This window comes from Eptatretus burgeri, chromosome 13, assembly GCF_056783735.1.
Source record: "Eptatretus burgeri isolate ZD-2024b chromosome 13, Ebu_testis_v1, whole genome shotgun sequence".
Lineage (NCBI taxonomy): Eukaryota > Metazoa > Chordata > Myxini > Myxiniformes > Myxinidae > Eptatretus > Eptatretus burgeri.
Window position 1 is genome coordinate 47,480,512 of NC_140973.1, and position 23,970 is coordinate 47,504,481.

At 47.2% G+C, this 23,970-nt stretch overlaps 2 protein-coding genes across 2 annotated transcripts in view; both read left to right on the forward strand.

The window, feature by feature from the left end:
- The window catches only part of LOC147014416 (uncharacterized), a 14,897-nt gene extending 8,184 nt beyond the window's left edge, over nt 1-6,713 (forward strand). The window contains exons 3-5 of the mRNA XM_085850718.1: nt 1,625-1,694; nt 2,272-2,370; nt 6,087-6,713. Coding sequence (XP_085706844.1) covers nt 1,649-1,694; nt 2,272-2,370; nt 6,087-6,316 — 375 coding nt within the window. The 5' untranslated portion in view covers nt 1,625-1,648 and the 3' untranslated portion in view covers nt 6,317-6,713. The remainder of the gene's footprint in view (nt 1-1,624; nt 1,695-2,271; nt 2,371-6,086) is intronic.
- A 1,989-nt stretch (nt 6,714-8,702) lies between these two features.
- Nucleotides 8,703-23,970, forward strand: part of LOC147014417 (uncharacterized) — a 31,664-nt gene continuing 16,396 nt past the window's right edge. Inside the window, exon 1 of the mRNA XM_085852353.1 lies at nt 8,703-8,867. The gene's annotated coding sequence lies outside the window, so the exon portion shown is untranslated. The remainder of the gene's footprint in view (nt 8,868-23,970) is intronic.

Genomic DNA, 23,970 nt, shown 5'->3' on the forward strand with positions numbered 1-23,970 from the left:
TACCTCTACCACCGAAGTTAGATGTAGGTTATGTATTCAACACTGTTTGTTTGTGAGCAGGATTTCTCGAAATGATATGGACAGATTTTGGATGAAACTTGGTGTAGGGATTGTGTGTGTGTGCGTGTGCGTGTGCGTGTGCGTGTGCGTGTGCGTGTGTGTGACAAGAATGAATCGGTTACATTTTGGTTCAGGTCCGGATCTGAGTTGGATACAAAATGTAAACTTTTGAGCCTGGCAGAGGTACTGTATGTGCTCTTTTCCTCGTCAAACACCAAACCTGTCCACCAAATTTGGTCCGAATCCGTCCACACCTTTGAGATATTCTGTGCACAGACAGGGGTGAAAACATATCCTCCGTCCACCGAAGGTGGCAGAGGTAAAAATTGCAAACATACCGTCCACATGTGAATAATATATACGAGGTCTGAGGTTGGTGTGAGAATCTTAGAGATTAAAATTTTGTCTTCAAGATAGGTACGTTGGCTCACCTCTGAATTAGCAAGTGCTTTTCATTTATATCTCGACCTCTCGTCTTTTGCAATTTTTCAATCCTTCTCTCATTTTTTTCGCTTTTTACTTTATTTCATTTTATCTATTTTTCTTTTCTTTATTTTTCTTTACTTTTCCTCCATTTCTTCTTCTCTCTCCTCTTCCCTCTTCTCTTCCCCCTTTTTTGATATCCTTTTCATGTTTCCTCTTTATGGTTGATTTTTATTTTCCTTTTTGTTTCTTTTATTCTATTTTAAAATTTGCTTTGGTTTACCTATCTGTCATCTTTTTGATGCTTTATTTTTTGGTTGTTTGTTTCCCATTATTTCACCTTTTCTCATAGTTCACTTGACTCGAAACCTATGAAGTCTGACCCTCAATCAAAATGACTCATTCTCACGACAATGTGCTCCCTGACCTGTAACCCCATTATTATTTCTTCTTTTGAAAACAGCACTGGGCTGATGGTAGGATCATTTGCTGGGGACGCGGATGTGCCGTTGATGAAATGCACCCTATACGTGAGAGCAGGAAATTGGAATTTGGCCATGGTGCCGACAATAACTCAACTCATCTTCTGGAAACACATCATGGGATCTTTCGCATCCATCAAATAAAATTAGCAGATGGAACATTGAGTTTTACATCAATCTGAGGAATGGCACACACATTGTTGAATCATCCTGTCCACAAATAGGTTGAGATTCAAACCCAGGCAAAACTTCTCAGAGGTGAGTGAGTAAACCTCAAGGCTATCCTGCCAGTCTGGTCAATTGAATGGATCGAATAAATGTGAAATTAAAGGACGGCGAATCGCTCAGGAGGCATTTTGTTGGACAATTCAACAATTCAAACAATTGTTGGAGGCAACAATTCAAACAAAGAGGCATTTTGTTGGAAAGATAGAGGGCCATAAAACCTCGTGGTCATTTACGAATTCTAAAATGTCATTTTTATTTCTTATTGACGGTAACTCCTCAATTATCTGGCACTGTTTGAACATCATGATGCCGATTTGCTAATAGAGACACAACCTTCAGGTTTATAATGGTTCATTTCCCTATTCCTCACCCCCCCCCCCCAATTTACTATTTCCCTATCTTTCCTAATACACCATCCTTGTTACATGTAGGATCACAAGAGGAGAAGTGAAACGATGTCTGTGTTGCCATTTGTTGTTTTGGTTGGACTTCTTGAGGCAGGTGAGAACATCAATAGGATGAGATGCATGTCAACATTGTTGGATAAATAGAAATGTTATTGAACACAATTCAATGTCCAGCTTGATTCATACCTTTGATTTTCCTGCACATTTACCTGTTTATGAGATTTTGTTTGCTTCTTTATTATTTATGCTTTAAGCGAGGTGAAACGTTGATTTGTTTATTCTCGTTTGAATCCACAATTCAAAATTTAATTAAACCAATTATGCAAGATATTTGTAGATGTGCAGTCAGTTGTACAGTATAAGCCTGGTGTTGGTGTAGTGGCTATGATGGTTGGATTGGGATCTCAGGGTCCTGAGTTTGAGCTCTGTTGGCTGCTTAATTAACACCAGGTGGGGTTGACTCAGCCTGTCATCCTTCTGAGGTCAGCGAAATGAGTACCAGTGTAGTGGTAGAGGGGCACAGCATCAGTGGCATAGTTGTGCTCCAACAAAATTATAGCTACCTGGCAGCCAAGCTGCCACACACAAGAAGAAGTTGTACAGGATATTTGTAGATTGTTTGTGTCCCATGTATTTGTATCCTGGAAATTTCTTGTGTCCTTTACTTTCAGCTGCAGGAATGAGATGCTTTGTTGGAGTGAAAGGTCAATTTGTTGACACTATCTGCCAAAATCCAAGTGATAATGCTTGTCTCACGATTAACCAGCCAGGTAAGCTGTCTTTTCTTATTTAATTTCATCTCGTGAGTTACTTGAAATATTGAAAGTAAATTGTTTCATTGATTTCACAAATTCATGGTTATATTGGATGATGTGGTAAAATTTCATTTTTGATAATGTCCATTGGTGATTGAAGCGAGTACCATTTGTTACCAGGATTGTAGAATGTGGATATTTAATAAAGTTACATGCAGTACCATCGGAAAGTATTCACACCCCTTGACGTTTGTCACATTTTGTTGTGTTACAGCCTCAATATAAAATGGATTACATTGAATTTTTTTGTCATCAATCCCCACAAAATACCCCATAATGACAAGGTAAAAACATGTTTTTAGAAATTTTTACAAATTAATTAAAAATGAAAAGCTGAAATGTCTTGCATCAATAATTATTTAACCCTCTGAGTCAATACTTTGTAGAAGTGCCTTTGGCAGCGATTACAGCTTTGAGTCTTCTTGGGGTATGTCTGTATCAGCTTTACACATCTGGATTTGGGGATTTTCTCCCAATCTTCCTTGCAGATTTGCTCAAACTCTGTCAAGTTGGATGGAGAGAGTCAGTGAACAGCAATCTTCAAGTCTTTCCACAGATTCTCAATGGTATTCAAGTCTGGGCTTTGGTTGGGCTACTCAAGGATTTTCACGTTCTTGTTCTGAAGCCATTCCAGTGTTGCTTTGGCAGTATGCTTGGGGTCATTGTCCTGTTGGAACGTAAATCTTCGCCGCAGTCAAAGGTCCTTTGCACTCTGAAGCAGGTTCTCCTCAAGGATTTGCCTGTATTTGGCTCCATTCATTGTTCCCTCTATCCTTACAAGTCTCCCAGTCCTTGCTGCTGAAATGCATCCCCATAGCATGGTGCTGCCACCACGGTGCTTCACAGTAGGGATGGTGTTAGATGGGTGATGACCTGTGCTCAGTTTCCGCTAGATGTAGCACTCTGCATTCAGGCCAAAGAGTTCAATTTTCGTCTCATCAGACCACAGAATCTTTCACCTCATGCTCTTAGTGTCTTTCACGTGCCTTTATGCAAACAGCAGGTGTGCTGTGATGTGCCTTTTCTCAGGAGTGGCTTCCGTCTGGCCTCTCTCCCATGAAGCCTCGATTTGTGAAGTGCTGCAGAGACTGTTATCCTTCCAGCAGGTTCTCTCATCTCAGCTAAAGAACTCTGTAGTTCTGTCAGAGTGGTCATTGGGTTCTTGATCACCTCCCTGAGCAAGGTTCTTCTTGCCTAGTTGCTCAGTTTGGTCAGACAGACAGCTCTAGGAAGAGGAGTCTGGGTCATTCGATATTCTTTCCATTTCCTAATGATGGAGCTCACTGTGCTCTTGGGAACTTTCAACACTAGAAATTGTTTTATACCTTTCCCCAGATCTATGCCTCCTCAAAATTCTGCAGTATCAGAGTTCTGGAGACAGTTCTTTGGGCACATGGTGGAGTTTCTGCTCTGACATGCACTGTCAACTGTGGGACCTTATGTAGAAAGGTGTGTTTCTTTCTAAATCATGTCCAATCAATTGAATTGGCCACAGATGGACTCCAATCAAGTTGTCGAGACATCTCAAGGATGATCAAAGTAAACTGGATACATCTGAGTTCAATTTGGAGTGTCATAGCAAAGGGGTTGATTACTTATTGATGCAAAACATTTCAGCTTTTCACTTTACATTAATTTGCAAAAATTTCTAAAAACATGTTTTTACTTTGTCATTATGAGGTATTTTGTGTGGATCTGCCATATTTTTTATTATTTTTAATTTCTTCCATTTTAAATTCAGGCTGTAACAACAAAATGTGACAAAAGACAAGGGGTGTGAATACTTTCTGAAGGTACTGTATATCTGTCACTGGATTTGTTCTGTTCCTTGTTGTGTGAGTGCCCAATCACCATGGAGTAAATCAGGCAGTCACAATTGTAACTACTAATACACTTGGCCATTCTTGCGACTGCATCATATTATAGAGTGGAACGCCTTTCCTCGAGATAAAACATTGAAGCGCCGAGACGGTGCCACACCCCCCTGGCTCTGGACAAATATCATGAACAAGTGAAGTGTATATGAGACTTCAAATGCTATCTGCTTATCTTGGGGATAATTTGGTTGAACAGCACTTTTTTTATTTTGCTGCTTCCCTAGACTCATATGCACTGGTCTGAATCATTTCCACAATGACGACAATTTATTGACTGTTTCTCATGACTTGTCTGTATTAAATTGTTAACATCAATGACAATGTGGTTACAAAACATGTTTTTCTGTCATTGTTTGGAATTTAAGAAAATCAAATGAGGACTGAATGCATTGCACTGGAACAAGAATGCATCTGCGAGCTAAGTTTCCAACCTCCCTACCCCTTTCCCCACGCCAAAGGGGAGACAAGACATACGAGCGATCGAGCATTGCACGTCAGGTCCCCCCTTTGGCAGGGAGAAGAGCAGGGCTTCAAATTGTTCCCTTCACCCATTCCTCTATCAAGTGTCCCCATGTTAGTGTGTTTCCCTCTGTTTTACTAAAGTCTAAATAACCCGATCTTGATTGAGTGACTAAATTTGTGTTCAAACAGAATTGATTAAAGACTTTTATTTAATTTAAGTTATGTCAAAATAACATTTATGATCATATTTGTGATGTTCCAGTCCGACAACTTCATCAGCAGCATGACTCGATGACAGACAGACAATCATTAGTGAGGAACTGGTATAAAGGGTTTTTACTTTTTGAACTGACCCATCATTTTACCATCCTGGGCGGTGTAATGGTTAGAGAATCCACTGTGAATCGAATAGGTTGATAGTTCGAATCCCAGCCGAATCATAGCAAATACTTCCTTTCTTGATGCTCAACATGCAAAAGCATGGAGCGTGGACAAACAACCACATGTTGGTAATAATAGCGCAGGATTGGATTGGCTGAATGGTCTCCTTCCGCATGGAATTCCTTGGAAGGTAATTCCTATTAAATATAAACAACATCCGCATTTGAGTGTGGACAAGTTCCCTGATAAACCTGTTTCAAACGACTATGGGGATCAAATCCATCATTGTAAAACATAACAGCAAGATGAACAACGTCAAGCGAAAATACACTGATTTCAAAAACATTCACCTACTTGGTGGGTTCATGATCGAAAGTTTCACTTTCCGTGTTTGTATCCTCCTATATTAAATAAGGCAATTCTGTGCATGTACTGGATGTACTGCACACTTATGCATGTGTCTGAAAATCATCGAAAAAACAACAGTGCTGGGCGAATCTCCACCAAATGATGCATATGTGTTGGTTGTACTCAGCGTCAAGGCATCGGCATATTAAAGAATCACCCCTGGGAGGCGACATAATTTTTTGCCTGTACACTGCCACAGTGCAAGTGGTTCACTGACCCCTGCTGCAGACATGGGAGATTATTAGCCATGGCACAAAATATATCTGCCTCAACTACTCCACTACCACCCCACCCTCTTTCCCCACCCTCGGTCTACTCCCAAAGTGTTTGTAGTTAATAAAATTCAACGTAAAGCAGTAAATGTACTTCGTTGAATTTTCATGAATGATTCTGTGAAGGTGGCATTGCCTTAACTTTGCAAGTCATCCAGAGATGTTTGAACTTAGAATTACTCATGAGGTTGGTGTTGTTTGTAGTCCTAATAGCTAGATGTTCATCATGTATTAACTTTTCTTTTTCTGTGTTTCTCCTCTGTTTGGATAGATGGGACGGAAGTGAAAGCATGCATTGCTGATTCTCAGTGTACACTATCTACGTCCCGTCACTGCTGCTTTCAAGATCTCTGTAATGGAGAAATTCCCTCTCCCACCACCACCACTGCAACTCCAACTAAGACCCCTTGTCCCAATAACAGCGCCGTGGACATTCCTTCCTCCACCATCCTCATGATCCTCTCAATGTCCCTCTCGATGATGCTCACATACATCATGTAGAGGCCTCGTGCTGACAACAATTTGTCATCACAATGCAGTCAAAAATACTGCTTTTCTTTTAAAATCATTTGCTATCATGGTTTGCTGATTTGATTTGTTTAAGGTTGCATCATAACCCAAATACTTGTCAAAACTGCTGATGAGGCTCTTTATTTAGTGGACATGCTCATTGATGACAAACTCAAAGTCAATAAGCATGAAACATCTCATGTTATCTCCCCTTTATGCTCGTGCACACAATGGTTGTGGAAACATTTATCCTGGGTTAGCTGTTCCGATTAAATTGCAACACAATCCTAATTATTATTCATGTACTTTGATGTTGGTTTTCAATTAAAGTTGAAACCAGACTGGAGCGTTTCCTTATTTGTACAAACATGTGACGGAATGTGTGTTCCCTCTTGCCTCAGTCCTAAGAAGACAGCCAAAATAAACACACTACATACAAGCTATCATGTGGCAGTCTGATGAAATAGGATGTCTCCAAATTGTGTTTGTAAAAATTGTGAAACAGACATATCACCCACGGTTCTCTTCTTCCCTTTCCAACGTCCCCAAAGCACAATCCTCTTCTGTACCATTCCCTGACTTGATCCTGCCTCCTCTTAACCTCTTTATACTTTTTGGGGCCAATAAAGTGGAACACAGAAGACATAACCCCATCCAGGGCAGCACACTGCTTGCAATTATAGAGGAAATCTGCCAGTTGGTGGAAAAGAGGACCCCGCTACCATTGGGCTGGTTTGTTTTCGGTTCTACCCCTGTTCTAAGGGTCGAACCCATAATCATTCAGAATGACTTCTTGTAAGAGATGGGAGTAAGAGTCAACCAGAGTGAGTGGTTGACTCTCATTCCTTATTGCATCGGATCACATCACATGTAGACAAGACTAGGTATGCAAGCAAATCATCCCACCATTACGGTCGTTAATGAGGCAGCTGGGTTTTTGCCATGGTAGTTCAGAAAGCAACTCGACTTCTTGAAGCTTGGAATCCAAATATTTAGAAGTGCTACCTACAGTTGGATTTGAATCCATCCACAAACTATGGGAAGCCAATCGAGTATCAACACTAACAAGCCACCATTGTATCCAATAGTGTTCTCTCTTTGTTGTGAATGTACATTGGACCAGGTTTCAATTCTGAATTTGAGATCATGATTGAGATTGTGCCACCGACGCAACATTCCGACAGGTTAGTGCAGAATTTGGAATGACGCCAGGATACTGACACACAATGATCTGGTGTTTGAAAAACACACAAAGTGATCTTTAAACGTAAGATTGGAACACTTCCGGTTCAGGAATCAGCGCACATGGACGAATGATCGGTGCTCTCTCATACCGGTTCTTCAAAGCTAAGTTCCCCCGATCATTGACATTGGGTTTTGCTGTTCGTGTTTTTCATCAATTTTCTGTTCAAAACCATGTCCTGTTGTGGGGAATCGTTTAGTTTGGCTCTCAAGTTCAGTCAGGCCTACATGCGATCGTCGTGTGTTTCTCTTCTGTTTTTCTGCCTCATTTTCACCTTTTTGTTTCAGTAATTGTTGCTTCTGAAACCTCAGATCAATCTTTATCCCCTCCCTCAAAAGTTAAAACAACATATCTCTCCTCCTTCACCTGGAAAAAAAAAATTAACCATCAATATCAGAACACTCCCCCCCCCCCAAAAAAAAAAAAAACTCCACTTGTTTTCCTATCTCTTCTTTTCAATAACGGGGTCAGAAGCGAATGTGTGAAAAACGCCCTTTTTTTTAGGCAAAAAAACGATTTTTGCACAAATAAGTTTTCTTGCGTAAAATGTGTTATTTTGCTTAGTACAAGCTAAAATACACACTATTTGGTGAAAAAACACGCGATTCTCCATTAGAATAGTGATCAAGAACAGGAAAAGGGGTCCGAACAAGCTAAGGTGTGAAAAATGTAAGAATATTGTTATGGTTGTGGGAGGAGATGAGGAATTTCAGAGAAAAGTTTGGATCGAATAGAGTTGTTGGGTCCGTGGACGTGTAGGAGATATGTCGATGTAATTAAGTAAGGAAATTGTGAGCTTAAGGGATACGTGTCACCACATGGGGGGTGGTGCGGTGTCAATTACATAGGGATTAAGTACAAGTTCCCCCAGTATGTAATTGCCCCCCTGTGACTTTCTCCTATGTTTTTATGTTATAAACCATGGAAGAATTGCGTTTTTATAACATGATCAAGTAGGCAAGAAGCCCCGCCTCCAAGGGTGACGGAGGGCGAAGTCACGCCCCCGAGGCTGATGATTGATGGGCTTGACATTAGTGGCAGGAAGAATAGGAGGCAGGCGACTAGAGAGAGATAGAGGAGGAATGCAGGAGTGGAGTGAGGGACGCACGCGGTCGAGAGAGAACGTAGCTCGGAGATAGCCTGTAAGAACAGGGCTTTATGGCTGGCTTTCCCTCGACGTATGATGAAAACGGCATGATTCTCAGTTTCCTGCTGAGGCGAATTGGCTCGCGTACTGATCAAGACGCCGAGAGGAACGGTCAGGATATTTACTCGTGAGAAGAAGCTGCACGATGGTCGGTGAGAAGCTGCATGACGATACCGCTCACGAATTTCCTGACAAATGTTCCCGCCGCAACAGAGCAGCTCGGTGCCATTTTGCGCACGTCCACACATGCAGGACGAAACATCTCAATTCCAAGTTCCATAAAGACCCTCTCTGGACAAGCTAAGTGCCATAATAAAGGAAGGGTGTTCTTTGATTTGTATCCCCTTGTCTGTATTTAAGTCTGTGCATCGAGGCGCCTCAATTTAGACTTTCGGATTAATTTACCTCACGTATTATTATAGTTGGATTATTGTTCCTTGGAAATATTTCTATTGTCATAAAATTCTCCTGTTCATTTTAAGTTACTGCGTCTGTGTATTTGTTGTGGGCTTCGAGATTAACGCCCCCCCCCCCCACGTGCTGTGCATCAATCTGTGCATCTGTCGTTCCGCCATTATGCCCTGCCCCTCCCATATGCATCACAATCTCAGCGGATCAACGTGTCTACCTCCTGATAAGGAAATACCGCTCGGCTATCCGGGCTGGCGGTGTTAACCGCCAGTCACCACAATTTTATGTTGTGTCACCACAACAGGTTTATGATTTTGTTCTTTGTGTGACTATGAGCAACCACTTGTGGTTTCACATCTACTGTAAATACGTTTGATAATCCTCACTGTTTAAGATATAATTTGTAATGTGAAATGTGGTAGTCTATGTCATATATTATGATTTATGTAATATGTATGATTGCATTATATTGTAAGGTTAATAATAATAAAAAAAAAAGTTTTGGTCAGCTATCAGACTATTAGTGACGTCTATTGTGGTTCCTTCCTAGTTTATGACACCCGAGCCATACAAATTCAAACAAAGAACAAATTGACAACTGCACAAATCTGGATTTACAACTGCACATTTTGAATTTACAACTGCACAAAAGGGGTACAACTGCACGTTAAAATAAACCCTGCCCCTCCCCCCTTGTCTCATGCCCCCCCCCCTTGCTGTGTGTTGTGCGTTAGCTCTCATACGAGCCTCGACAATGTATACCAAAAAAAGGAGAAGTTATAAATGGACAGATTTGGATGAAACTTGGTGGACAATTTGGGAATGTCACAAGGAAGAAATGATTCGATTTTGGTGAAGATCCAATAATTTTTTTTTAATGATTCTTCACCATTGAGAGATAGGGCCAAACCTATATGCAGCACAATATCTCAAAACGTTATGGACGGATTTGGACGAAACTTGGTGGACAGGTTGGGTGTGTGACAATGAAGAATTTATTCAATTTTGGTTCAGGTCAGCAGATCTGGCCAATCATTGGGATACAAAATGTAAACTGTTCAGCTTGGCGGAGGTATGTGCTCTACTGAGTACCCAAATCGAGATACTCCTGTTATTATGTACTAGAATATAAGACCCGTCGCTTCGCTGACGGAAATACCAATCTTTGCTGTGATGGCTAATCTATAGGGCAAGAAGAAAAAGGAATCCTGGGAGTGCAGGGATAACCGGCGTCGCAAGTTGGCATTTGCAGTTTTATGTACCCATAGTTTAATGCCATGTCATGTTTGTAGTTTCATGTCACCCCTTGTGCTCATGTACCCATAAAAAAAAAAAAATCTTCATAAACCTTCCCGGGAGTTCTCTGAATCTGCCAAAGTTGGATTTATTGAAACCCATTAATCTGTTCTCAAGTTATAACACGACAGACAGACAGACACAGCTACTTTTATAATAAACTAGACGACCCGTGAACCCGTTGGGTTCTCATTGTGACAGCGGTTGATGGAAAAAGTCATTTAAAAAAAAAAAAAGGGGAAAAAAAAGATAGCTCCAGTGAACGGGATGAGTGTGTGTGTGTGTGTGTGTGTGTGTGTGTGTGTGTGTGTGTGTGTGTGTGTGTGTGTGTGTGTGTGTGTGTGTGTGTGTGTGTGTGTGTGTGTGTGTGTGTGTATAGGTACGTGTGTAGGCATGCATGTGTGTGTGTGTGTGTGTGTGTGTGTGTGTGTGTATAGGTACGTGTGTAGGCATGCATGTGTGTGTGTAGGTATGCATGTGTATATATATATATACATATACATATATATATATATATACATATACATATATATATACATATACATATACATATATATATATATATATATATATATATATATATATACATATATATATACATATATATATACATATTGTTGTGGTTACCAGATTCGCAAACCACCATTCAGGTCCCTTAGGTGAGGTATCTCGGCAAGTGCATGTGTAGTTAGGCCCAAACCCGTTGTCTAGTGGGAATACATGTCATTTATGCGAGCTGCGACTCTTCAGGATAGCCGTTTTTCTTTCACTATCTTTATTTTGGACCAACCGCCATGATCACAACCACAACATCAACCACCGACCACAACCACCGCTTCACCACAACCGCCACGACCTTCACGTCACACCTCGCAACCGTAGCATCGCCACCGTTCTTGCCCCGCTGTGGGTACCGGTGTTGGACTCATGCAGAACGCGCGTCGAACAGCGTGTACAAAATCACGGATTTTGTGCTTCAAAAACGGATCAAAAACGACACACGCCCACTTTTTGCCGTCCAATCGGTGAGCGAGGAGCGAATTGGCCCCGCCCCCAGGGCGATCGATATATGCAAATTTGTGGATCAAAAAGCCTTCACGCCCACTTTTTCTCGGGCCAATGGGGAGCGAGGTGAAAGGTCAAAGGGAGGGGGTCAAAGGCGAAGTTACGGGGGGATAAAAGGACGGTGTTCGTCAGTCAGGGAGAGTCGCAAACGAGAACGAGAAGGAGTCGAGAACGAGAAGGAGTCAGAACGGAGGGGACGAGTGAGGAAGACTGGAGCCCGAAACCTGCAGTGGCTGGAGAAGCTGAAGAGAGTCGGACGAGGGGGTGCTCGCGTCGGTGCCAGGAGCTGCACGCCCGAGGGAGGCCGGCAGCGCGACCTGGCCGAGGTGGAGACGCACACCAGGGATAATAAAGATCCTCTATACCCCGAGCATCAGCAACCCCCTCCTGTTTCCCCCCGCGCTGAGATAGTGCGACCAAGGGGGCCCCGTTCCCACCCCCTGCCAGGCACTGTCCACGAGGCCCGCGGGTTGCGGGGCCATCGCCGCTCCGCGTCTCATCACCAGACGGGTAGGCCCGACCCGGTCTCGGCCTCAGGCCGCCTCATTCTTGAGGTATTTCTTTTCCTTGGTTTTGGGTATGTGTTGTCGGCGCCGTCTGTGAAGTAGAATTGTATAAGTGTTGCCGTGTGCTCGGTAGTCGGTATTAGCTCTGCACTGTGTTTTCACTTTTATGTTTGCTTTTTGTGTAAATGGAATTGTGTTTTCTTTTTTTGTGTGCATTTGGTGGAATTGTATTTGTGTGCTTTCCGTTCGTCGCGAATAAATGTGCTTTATTGTTGAACTGTTCTCCCGCTTCGCTTCGTCTTTTCCTCCATTGAATCCCCATCTTGCTTCACGTAAAGGGTTGGTAGTGGGCTGAATACGCCCGATAATTAATCGAACCGTCGAGGTCGACGATAACACCGCTCGGTTATTCTGATAGTACGGAACGGGTCGCTTAAGTGGCCCGTGTCCGAAGTCGACCTGCGGCGAGGTGCGATCGCCCGGTCTACCCTCCGCGTGGGTACTTAGGTAGTTCGAATTTGGCGAGCAACCCTATCCCACGCGGGGGCTGATTGGCTCGATCGCGGTGAGACCGAAAGGTCCACCCGTGACTGGTTCCCGGCGTTAGTCCGAGAGGGTCACGACTGGATTGTCCGTCCGGTGGGCGACGTGCCGCGATTCGAGTTACGTGGCCGTTCGCACGCCGGCGGGCGCGAATACCGCAACACTGGTGTCAGGAGTGGGATCCCCGAGCAGGAAATGTTGATTGTGCAGGAACACGGACTCGCCCAACTGAACCCAGGGCCCGAGGTGGGTGCGGCAGCGGCCGCGGTGTATGACACCTCCCCCCCCTCTCCACCAAGACCCTTCCCCAACCCTTGCCGAAACGGCTCAGCTGAGTGCATCCAACATGGCCCAGCTATGCGCCATGCTGGCGGCAATGAACAAACAAATGAATGAAGTGAAAACGACGATGGATACAAATACAAATGAAATGAAGAACGAAATGAAAGACATGAACAAGCAAATGAATGAAGTGAAAACGACGATGGATGCGAATACACAACAAATAAACGAAAAGATGGATACAAAAATGAACGGAATGGAAACAAACATGAAGGAGGAAATGAAAAAGCTGCGGGGTGAGACGCAGAACATGGGCCGAAGCCTGCAGGCGGGCATGAAGGCCGTGACCGGGGAGATAAAAATGGCGACTCCACGTGTGGGAGCAAACGAGCTGGGTGGGGGTGCAACGGCTGACAGGCCCGCGGTGGAGGCGGGTGAAAAAATAATTCGTGGAACGTGTTGGGCGAGGGTCGTGACGATGACCGAAAGGGAAAAATTAAATGGGGAGACCAAAACGTGTGAGACGAGACACGAGGTGACGACAACAGAAATAATAGTTGAGACAAGGGAGGTAAAGGGTGAAGAGTTGGCAGAGACACGGGAGATGGGAACGATAGAGGGAAGACTACACGATGAAGACGGGGTAAGTGACGCGCACACACACACACGGAGGTAGTGGAGGACAATGGGGTTGAGCTCGCGGAGCGTGTTGGGACCCGGTGCGAGCACCTGGATGGCCTCCTCCAGGAACGAGGGGAGGGAGTATGCCCCCTTGAGGCGAGTCACGACCAGGTGAGTTCGGTCGTGCTTTGCGAGGTTGAGGGGACGAGTGCTGTGGACGGGTGCACGGAGAGCTTGGGGGGTGTAGAGGCCCCGGAGACCCTTGTGGGGACACAAATCCCCAGTGTGGTTGTCCCTGTGTGTGTGGTGCAAGGTGAGTGCGGCACCGTGTGTGGAAGCGACCCCGTGTGTGAGTGGTGTGGTGGCGATGGTGCCAGAGTGCGTGCTTCCCAGCACGCCGGGTGTGGATGGGGCACCGTGTGTGAGTGAGGCCGTGTGTGTGAGTGAAACGGCCAGTATGAGTGAGGCACCACGTGTGAGTGGTGTGGTGGCGATGGTGCCAGAGTGCGTGCTTCCCAGCACGCCGGGTGTGGATGGGGCACCGTGTGTGAGTGAGGCCGTGTGTGTGAGTGAAACGGCCAGTATGAGTGAGGCACCACGTGTGAGTGGTGTGGTGGCGATGGTGCCGGAGTACGTGCTTCCCAGCACGCCGTGTGTGGATGAGGCACGGAGTGTGAGTGAGGCACCGCGGGTTAGTGCCCCCGCGTGTGTGGGTGAGGCACCGTGTATGGAAGAGACCGCGTGTGTGAGTGTCGCCGTGTGTATGAGTGAGGTACCGCGGGTGAGTGCCCCTGCGTGTGTGGATGAGGCACGGTGTGAGAGTAGTGAGGCACGCGTGAGTGAACGGCCGTGTGCAAGGTCGCTGTGTGCAAGGGAGACCGTGTGTGTGAGAGAGCGGTATGTGAGGGAGATGTCGGTTGGCATGCGGGAGCACGCAGCCGCATCTCCCGGTGTGAATGTGATGGTGTGGACTGTGTGCGTCGTAACACGCAGGTGTGCGTGGGTCGAATGGAGACGACGACGGCGACAGAGGAGAGAAAGCCGAGTAGCGGCTGTAGTTGTTTCGAGGACCGTGCCGGGTTCACCCAGCAGTGAGCACGCGGTTCGTGCTGTGCAACGCACGAGACCACCACGTGCTCGCTTGCGAGAGTGAAGTCCCGGTCCGGAAACGCACGCGGTGGATTTGCCGATCCCGCGGACGGACAAAGTTAGGCAGGTAAATGGATTTGGACCGGACGGGTTCTCCACGCGATCGTGTGTGTTAAGCTCCAACGGGCAAAGCACATGTGTTCGCGTGGGGAACCCCTCGAGACGTGTGGCTTGTGTTTTTTTTTATGCGCACGGTGACGTCATGGCTGCACGTGGGGTTGGAATCCGGCAGGAGGGGTATCTCTGCCGGATGGTCCCGTCCAAGGAGGGACGAGGAACACGTGCAGCTGCATGACGTCACGGGCAGGTGCAAAGTGCGCGAGCTCTGAGTTGCCGCGCAGGTGCTGGGCATGAAAAAAAAAAAAGGGAAAAACAAGCCTCACTTTCGGGTGTACAGGATTCCTGGGCAAGGGGTGAAAGACCCCCTTAACCTGGGCACAGGATGGAAACTAGTTAGGGGGAAGGGTTAGCTTAGTTAGACCGACTTCATGGGGCAGGGGTAAGTCCTCATGGAGTCCGTGGAATGGATTAGTTAGAGGGATTGTAGCCAGATTTAGGTTGGGAAAGTGATTTTTGGGACATTTGGAGACAGAGACAGACTGTGAATGTGTAGAGGGGACGTAGTTTAGCTACGTAGTGTTAAAAGGAACGTGCTGTAGTATAAGGGACGACGTGGGAGCACGAGTTAGTTAGGGGGTGCAGATAGAAGGATGGCAGAGTTCAGCGGTGTGTGTGTTGAAGAGTTGGTGAGTTGTGAGGTGAGTACTTGTTGAGTGAGTGAGGCCAGCGGGTCTGTGTGAGTGGAGCGAATGGGGAATGCATGGTGCGATGAGTGATTGGGGGGAGGTGTGACTCCCGCCCAAGGGACCCCCGGGGTCAGAGTAAAGTGAGTTAGCTGGGTTAGTCAAATTGAAAAATGGAGGTCGTTTTGTTGTTGGTGGGTGTGTAGGCTCGAAACCCATTTGGAGGGGTGCAGGAGCCCTGTTGACGGGCTTGGGAGCGTGGCTGAGAAAGGTGTGTATCGCTGAGTGGGTACCCCGGGCACCAGGCTAGTCGGCCGCGGTAGGCCATGGGCCCATGGGGGGGCCGGGATAGAGTAGTGGGCACGGGTGCGCCTGCTTGGTGCGGGGGCCCGGGGCGCCATTAGCCGCGTGGGCAGTGTTGTGGGCACGGGTGACCCTCGGAAAGGGGCCCGGGAGGCCGGCCTGCCACGTGTGCGTTTCAGGGGAGGTGCCATGGGGGGCACTCCCCGGTGTTAGGGAGCTGGTAGGCTCGGAGGCAGTGTAGTGCCCGGGGGTGCCATAGCGGGAGATTCGGCAGAGGGTCGTGCCTGCCAGAGAGAGCCACGTGTCCCAGCCAGGAGACCGTGTGAGGGCACGGAGAGAAAATTGGGGGGCGAGGCCCGAAATTGTAAGGACACCAACACAGGCGACGGGAATCTGGGTTGTTAGAACCAATAGTTTAAGCGAGAGGCGCTTGTTGAAAGCCCCGGGGTAGTTTAAGAGTTAATGGTTAGGGTAGATTAGGAGATGTACCCCTCCGCACCATCCATCCCCTCGCTGTCGTTGTGGGCCGCTGGACCCACTTTGGGTTAGATCGCCGAACTCTGGAGAGGCCATTCTGAGGCTTCGTTGGGCCTCGACACAGGACGTTAGCTCTCCCTTGTTCCCCTCCGGGAAGGGAACGTAGGGGTTGGGAGTAGGCTAGGTGACAGGATAGGTTAGCCGAACAAGGACGATAAAGGGGGTTAGGGGACGATTTATAGTGGGGGAGTAAAAATAAAAACAACAAAAAAAAAAAAATTAAGTTGGGGCTAAATTGGGGTTTGACAAATTAAGGGAGTGGGTATGTACAGTGACAGGCAAAGGCGATAGGTGGGAGGGAGACAGGTAGGTAGGTCCGAGCCCGCCTTCTGAGTGGCCAGCACCACCGTACTCCCTCCACCAACCTCCACTGAACGGCAAAGGCTGGCCAACTTCATCAGCTGGCCGTGTTTTGCTTCAAAGCGGAGGCCGGCCAACTTCATCGGCAGCTGTGTGCTGCAAGGCCTGTGCCGGCCAGTTCATCTGCTGGCTGTTTTTCTTCGAGGCCTGTGCCGGCCAGTTCTTCTGCGGGCTGTGTTTGCCTGCAGCGGCCTTCTTCTGCGGGCTGTGTTTGCCTGCTGCCTTTGCCATGCCATGCCCACTGCCCACATTCACCAGCCCCGTTCAATTTTTGCTTTGCCCCCCCCCCCTGTTCGTTTCCATGTGCGCCAGGATCAGAAAGCAACAGTTTGCAAGCTGCGAGAACTGCCCTGTTGGCAGCTACAACACGGGCCTGCAGTGGCGGCCCGTGCACCGTGTTTGCGTTCATGCATCCATTCGTTGTGCTCATTGCGTGTGCCACTTGAGCTGCCACGGAGACTGCGTTGTGCAGCCCATGCACCGTTGTGGTTCACTGCGTTCAGTTCAAAAGGGAAGGCCTTGGACTGCGTGAGTAGAGTAGTGAGTAGCCAGCCACGTTCCCTGTCACCTGCATTGTTTGAGCCAGAGACTGCATGTGGGCAGCCTGGCTCCCTGCTAACTGCTTTTCTTTTGCAGAGTTCAGTGATCCTGGGCCATGGTTTAGTGTAAAATTTGTAAGTTAAGGTTAAGATGTACTGTACATATGAGTGCGCCCCCGGCATGTTTGTCTTAGCGCCGGCAATTTTATTTAAGTCGTCCGTGTGAGTGAGTTTGTTTAGATAGTTACGCAGCCCTTAGGTTATTTATTTTGGGGACACGAATACCATGAATGTCGCACTCAGGGATCCGTAGGTAAAATGTACTAGGGGAAAACTACACATGATGGCACACGAAAATTTGACGACTCGGGACGAGTCTGTAAAAAGGGAAGGGGGTAGTGTTGTGGTTACCAGATTCGCAAACCACCATTCAGGTCCCTTAGGTGAGGTATCTCGGCAAGTGCATGTGTAGTTAGGCCCAAACCCGTTGTCTAGTGGGAATACATGTCATTTATGCGAGCTGCGACTCTTCAGGATAGCCGTTTTTCTTTCACTATCTTTATTTTGGACCAACCGCCATGATCACAACCACAACATCAACCACCGACCACAACCACCGCTTCACCACAACCGCCACGACCTTCACGTCACACCTCGCAACCGTAGCATCGCCACCGTTCTTGCCCCGCTGTGGGTACCGGTGTTGGACTCATGCAGAACGCGCGTCGAACAGCGTGTACAAAATCACGGATTTTGTGCTTCAAAAACGGATCAAAAACGACACACGCCCACTTTTTGCCGTCCAATCGGTGAGCGAGGAGCGAATTGGCCCCGCCCCCAGGGCGATCGATATATGCAAATTTGTGGATCAAAAAGCCTTCACGCCCACTTTTTCTCGGGCCAATGGGGAGCGAGGTGAAAGGTCAAAGGGAGGGGGTCAAAGGCGAAGTTACGGGGGGATAAAAGGACGGTGTTCGTCAGTCAGGGAGAGTCGCAAACGAGAATGAGGAGTCGAGAACGAGAAGGAGTCGGAACGGAGGGGACGAGTGTGGAAGACTGGAGCCCGAAGCCTGCAGTGGCTGGAGAAGCTGAAGAGAGTCGGACGAGGGGGTGCTCGGGTCGGTGCCAGGAGCTGCACGCCCGAGGGAGGCCGGCAGCGCGACCTGGCCGAGGTGGAGACGCACACCAGGGATAATAAAGATCCTCTATACCCCGAGCATCAGCAACCCCCTCCTGTTTCCCCCCGCGCTGAGATAGTGCGACCAAGGGGGCCCCGTTCCCACCCCCTGCCAGGCACTGTCCACGAGGCCCGCGGGTTGCGGGGCCATCGCCGCTCCGCGTCTCATCACCAGACGGGTAGGCCCGACCCGGTCTCGGCCTCAGGCCGCCTCATTCTTGAGGTATTTCTTTTCCTTGGTTTTGGGTATGTGTTGTCGGCGCCGTCTGTGAAGTAGAATTGTATAAGTGTTGCCGTGTGCTCGGTAGTCGGTATTAGCTCTGCACTGTGTTTTCACTTTTATGTTTGCTTTTTGTGTAAATGGAATTGTGTTTTCTTTTTTTGTGTGCATTTGGTGGAATTGTATTTGTGTGCTTTCCGTTCGTCGCGAATAAATGTGCTTTATTGTTGAACTGTTCTCCCGCTTCGCTTCGTCTTTTCCTCCATTGAATCCCCATCTTGCTTCACGTAAAGGGTTGGTAGTGGGCTGAATACGCCCGATAATTAATCGAACCGTCGAGGTCGACGATAACACCGCTCGGTTATTCTGATAGTACGGAACGGGTCGCTTAAGTGGCCCGTGTCCGAAGTCGACCTGCGGCGAGGTGCGATCGCCCGGTCTACCCTCCGCATGGGTACTTAGGTAGTTCGAATTTGGCGAGCAACCCTATCCCACGCGGGGGCTGATTGGCTCGATCGCGGTGAGACCGAAAGGTCCACCCGTGACTGGTTCCCGGCGTTAGTCCGAGAGGGTCACGACTGGATTGTCCGTCCGGTGGGCGACGTGCCGCGATTCGAGTTACGTGGCCGTTCGCACGCCGGCGGGCGCGAATACCGCAACAATATATATACATATACATATACACACAGTGGGGAGAACAAGTATTTGATACACTGCCGATTTTGCAGGTTTTCCCACTTACAAAGCACGTAGGAGGTCTGTAATTTTTATCAGAGGTACACTTCAACTGTGAAAGATGGAATCTAAAACAAAAATCCTGAAAATCACATTGTATGATTTTTAAATAATTAATTTGCATTTTATTGCATGAAATAAGTATTTGATCACCGACCAACCAGTAAGAATTCTGGCTCTCACAGACCTGTAAGTTTTGTCTTTCAGAAGCCCTCCCATTCTCCATTCATTACCTGTATTAACCGCACCTGTTTGAACTCGTTATCTGCATAAAAGACAACTGTCCACACTCAATCAATCAGACTCCAACTTCTCCACAATGGACAAGTCCAGAGAGCTGTCTAAGGACATCAGGGACAAAATTGTAGACTTGCACAAGGCTGGGATGGGCTCAGGACAATAGGCAAGCAGCTTGGTGAGAAGGCAACAACTGTTGGCACAATTATTAGAAAATGGAAGAAGTTCAAGATAACAGTCAATCTCCCTCGGTCTGGGGCTCCATACAAGATCTCACCTCGTGGAGCCTCAATGATCATGAGAAAGGTGAGGGATCAGACCAGAACTACACGGCAGGACCTGGTCAATGACCTGAAGAGAGCTGGGACCACAGTATCAAAGAAAACCAGAAGTAACACACTACGCCGTCACGGATTAAAATCCTGCAGCGCACGCAAGGTCCCTCTGCTCAAGCCGGCGCATGTTCAGGCCCGTCTGGTTTGCCAATGACCATCTGGATGATTAAGAGGAGGAATGGGAGAAGGTCATGTGGTCTGATGAGACCAAAATAGAGCTTTTGGTTTAAACTGCACTCGCCGTGTTTGGAGGAAGAGGAAGGATGAGTACAACCCCAAGAACACCATCCCGACCGTGAAGCATGGAGGTGGAAACATCATTCTTTGGGGATGCTTTTCTGCAAAGGGGACAGGCCGACTGCAACGTATTGAGGGGAGGATGGATGGGGCCATGTATCATGAGATCTTGGCCAACAACCTCCTTCGCTCAACAAGAGCATTGAAGATGGGGTGTGGCTGGGTCTTCCAGCATGACAACGACCCGAAACACACAGCCAGGGAAACTAAGGAGTGGCTCCGTAAGAAGCATCTCAAGGTCCTGGAGTGGCCGAGCCAGTCTCCAGACCTGAACCCAATAGAAAATCTTTGGAGGGAGCTGAAAGTCTGTGCTGCCCAGCGACAGCCTCGAAACCTGAAGGATCTAGAGAAGATCTGTATGGAGGAGTGGGCCAAAATCCCTGCTGCAGTCTGTGCAAACCTGGTTAAGAACTGCAGGAAACGTCTGATCTCATTAATTGCAAACAAAGGTTTCTGTACCAAATACTTATTTCATGCAATAAAATGCAAATTAATTATTTAAAAATCATACAATGTGATTTTCAGGATTTTTGTTTTAGATTCCATCTTTCACAGTTGAAGTGTACCTTTGATAAAAATTACAGACCTCTACGTGCTTTGTAAGTGGGAAAACCTGCAAAATCGGCAGTGGATCAAATACTTGTTCTCCCCACTGTATGTGTGGGTATGTATATGTGTGTAGTTATATGTATATATATATATATATATATATATATATATATATATATATATATATATATATGTATTGTTACGGATTCGCGCCCACCGGCGTGCGAACTGCCGCTTTCCACCAATAGTAGCAGCTCGCCCACCAGACAGACAATTCAGTCGTGACCTTCCGGAGCAACACCGGAACCCTGTCACAGGTGGGTCTTCAACCCCACCATGGCCGAGCCAATTTTCTACCCGCGCAGGATAGGGTCAATCACCGAATCTCGATATACCTAAGTACCCGTGCGGATAGCCAACCGGGAGACCGTACCAAGCAGGTCGGCTTGGGACACGAACCGCTTAAGCGGTCCGTTCCGTTCTGCAGTGATAACAGAGCGGGTACTATCGCCCGACCTCGCCGGATCAGATTCTATTTAGCGGGTGTTTAAAACCCAACTAACATTCCGAGCTGTAATATGGCGTTCCAATGGGGGAAAAGAAAACACGACGAACGGGTAACATTCACACAAACACATTTATAACTTATACGTGCCCGTAAAAAAAAAAAATAATAATAATCAATAAATATTCAAACCGCGAGCAAAAAACAACAACCACACAGGCCGTTTCTTCGCTCTCGCGTGCCCGTACGTGCGTGGCCCGGAAGTTCGCATATTATTCGCAATTTAGTTTTAATGCCCAAATATTCAATTAGCGCCAACGTATTTTGCCTTTTTGCAATGTCATCGCAAGGAAAAACAAAAAGAGAAGAGAAGAAAAAAATATTACTTCCTGGTTCGGAGCATACCAGCTCACTCTGATGTTACCGAAATTTATGCACCGTTGAATAGGAAAACGATTATAACTTGGGGCATTGTGTTTATCTATAAATGCGCATAAGAAATCGAGAAATCATGAGAATACACGAAGTCATCACTCTCCAGAAGTCCGTACGTTGTAACCTGTAATGGGGAACGCGGCTGAGCTTCCCTTCCCCCATCGGCCACGCCTGCGCAACATGTCTTGTCATTGGTTTGGTAAATAAATGGCCATAACTTGGGAAGCACTTGTCCGATCAATATCAAACCTTGAAAAGGCACATCCTCAGGTCCCCAGCAATATATCTGGCAAGTTTCAATTAGATCGGACCAGTGGTTGTCGAGAAACAGCGGTCACACACACACACACACACACACACACACACACACACACACACACACACACACACACACACACACACACACACACACACACACACACACACACACACACACACACACACACACACACACACACACACACACACACACTCGGAATTATAGATAGATGAAACACTTATACAATGATGCAAAGGAACAATCATGCAGGTGTTCAGAAAAGCATACACGGGACGGGGACAAAGACACGAGCAAGGCAAAAGCACTACGAACGAATATTATTATTATTCCACAGGCACTTTACAGGTTTTACTTCACAAGACACGGCGCCACCAACATTCATTCGAAAGCAAAAAAAGAAAAGGATTAGACCACCCCCATAGACAGGGGGGTCAGACTGGGCCCGTGGGCCTTTATGGCGTGGGACTTGGCTGACCGAATGGGCCCCACGAGACCGACGCTGGTTACCTGCACCCTCGTGGTGCGACGGTCGGCGAGCTCTCTCCGGCACTCTCCTCTCGTGCGCGCCTCGACCCTGGACCACCGCACACAACCCTCACGACTTGGCACCCAGAGGGAAGGCACCCGGAGGTCGAACCACCACGAAGCAACAGCAATCACCCGACCAGAAAAGGCTCCACACACGAACTCTCGAGCTCGACGAGCAGCCGCCACGAGGTAAGGCTCCACGACGAAAGACACAAACTAAATCTGACGACAAAAGGCACGAACTGCCAGACCTGGCGTCCTGCACGCCCTCATATCCCCTGGGGTCCAACCCCTCGCTCCTCCCCGTTTTCTGCTCCGCCCCTTCCAGTTCCTGCGAGAAGCTTCCAGAAAAGGGGCGTTCCTCCGTTCCCAGCGCCTCATTCCACGAACCGACCAATGGCGAACGATCTGCCTCACCCTCCCCCCACACCAAGTGCGGAGAAAACATGCAGGAATATAAGGCGGGAAAAATCCGCGCGCCCTCAAGTTCCTTCCTTTTGCTAGTGTTAATTAACCTCCGCCATCGAAGATGGATGGTTACTGTTTTCACCCCTGTCTGTTTGTTTGTTTGTTTGTGAACAGTATTACGGAAAAATGTCTGGACGGATTTCGACCAAACTTGGTGGGGGGATTAGGTATGGTCCAAGGATCATGCCATAAGATTTTGGACTTGGTCCAAAGTCCAATATGGCGGCCATTTTGAAAAAATATTTGATTTTCTGTTTTTGCATTTCTACATGTTTAAAGTGATTTCCAACCCCCAAAAATATTTTAAGAAATACATTTAAATAAATAAACAAAAAAATAACCCCAGGAATTTTGCACCTTTTTTTTCAAAAAATTTTCGATTTTATTTTTTGGGGCATTTCTACATGCACGTCGATCTCTTCTTCTTCGTCTTCTTCTTTCGGCTGCTCCCGTTAGGGGTCGCCACAGCAGATCATCCGTATGATCCACATAGTGATTTGGTACATGTTTTACGCCGGATGCCCTTCCTGACGCAACCCTGGTCGCCTCTTACAACACAGGGATATGGTACACCTATTTTAACCGGGGTATACACCAGCCCAGTACACTGGTACTCACTTCGCCGACCTTGGAAGGATGACAGGCTGAGTCAACCCCCTGGTGTATTAATTCAGTGGCCCAACGGGGCTTGAACTCAGGACCTTTTGGATCCCAGGCCGCTGCCCTAACCACTGCGCCAACACCAGGCTTACATGCACATCGATCTAGTTTAGTTCATTCAATCGTGGTTCAGTGGAGTCTGATCCGTTTTGACCTACAATGAATAGGATATCAGGTTCACTTAAGTGACCCAGCAGTATTGGCGGCGGAGGTTTTGCACTCCACCGAGTGTTCCCCCTCTAGTTGATTGAATGCGGAGAGAGGGTTGTAACGTGTCCGTGGAGAAGAAGAAAATTGATAGCTGGCATAGCGGTGAAGGTGGTTAGGTGGTTGGCGATCGTGGTTGTGGCGTTGGTGGCGTGGTTGGCGTTGTGGTTAAGGGGAGCGATGCTGGTTGTTGTAATGGTGGTGGAGATGTGGTTGGTTCAAAATAACGATAGAAAAAGAAAAACCTACCTCAAAGGATCACAGCCC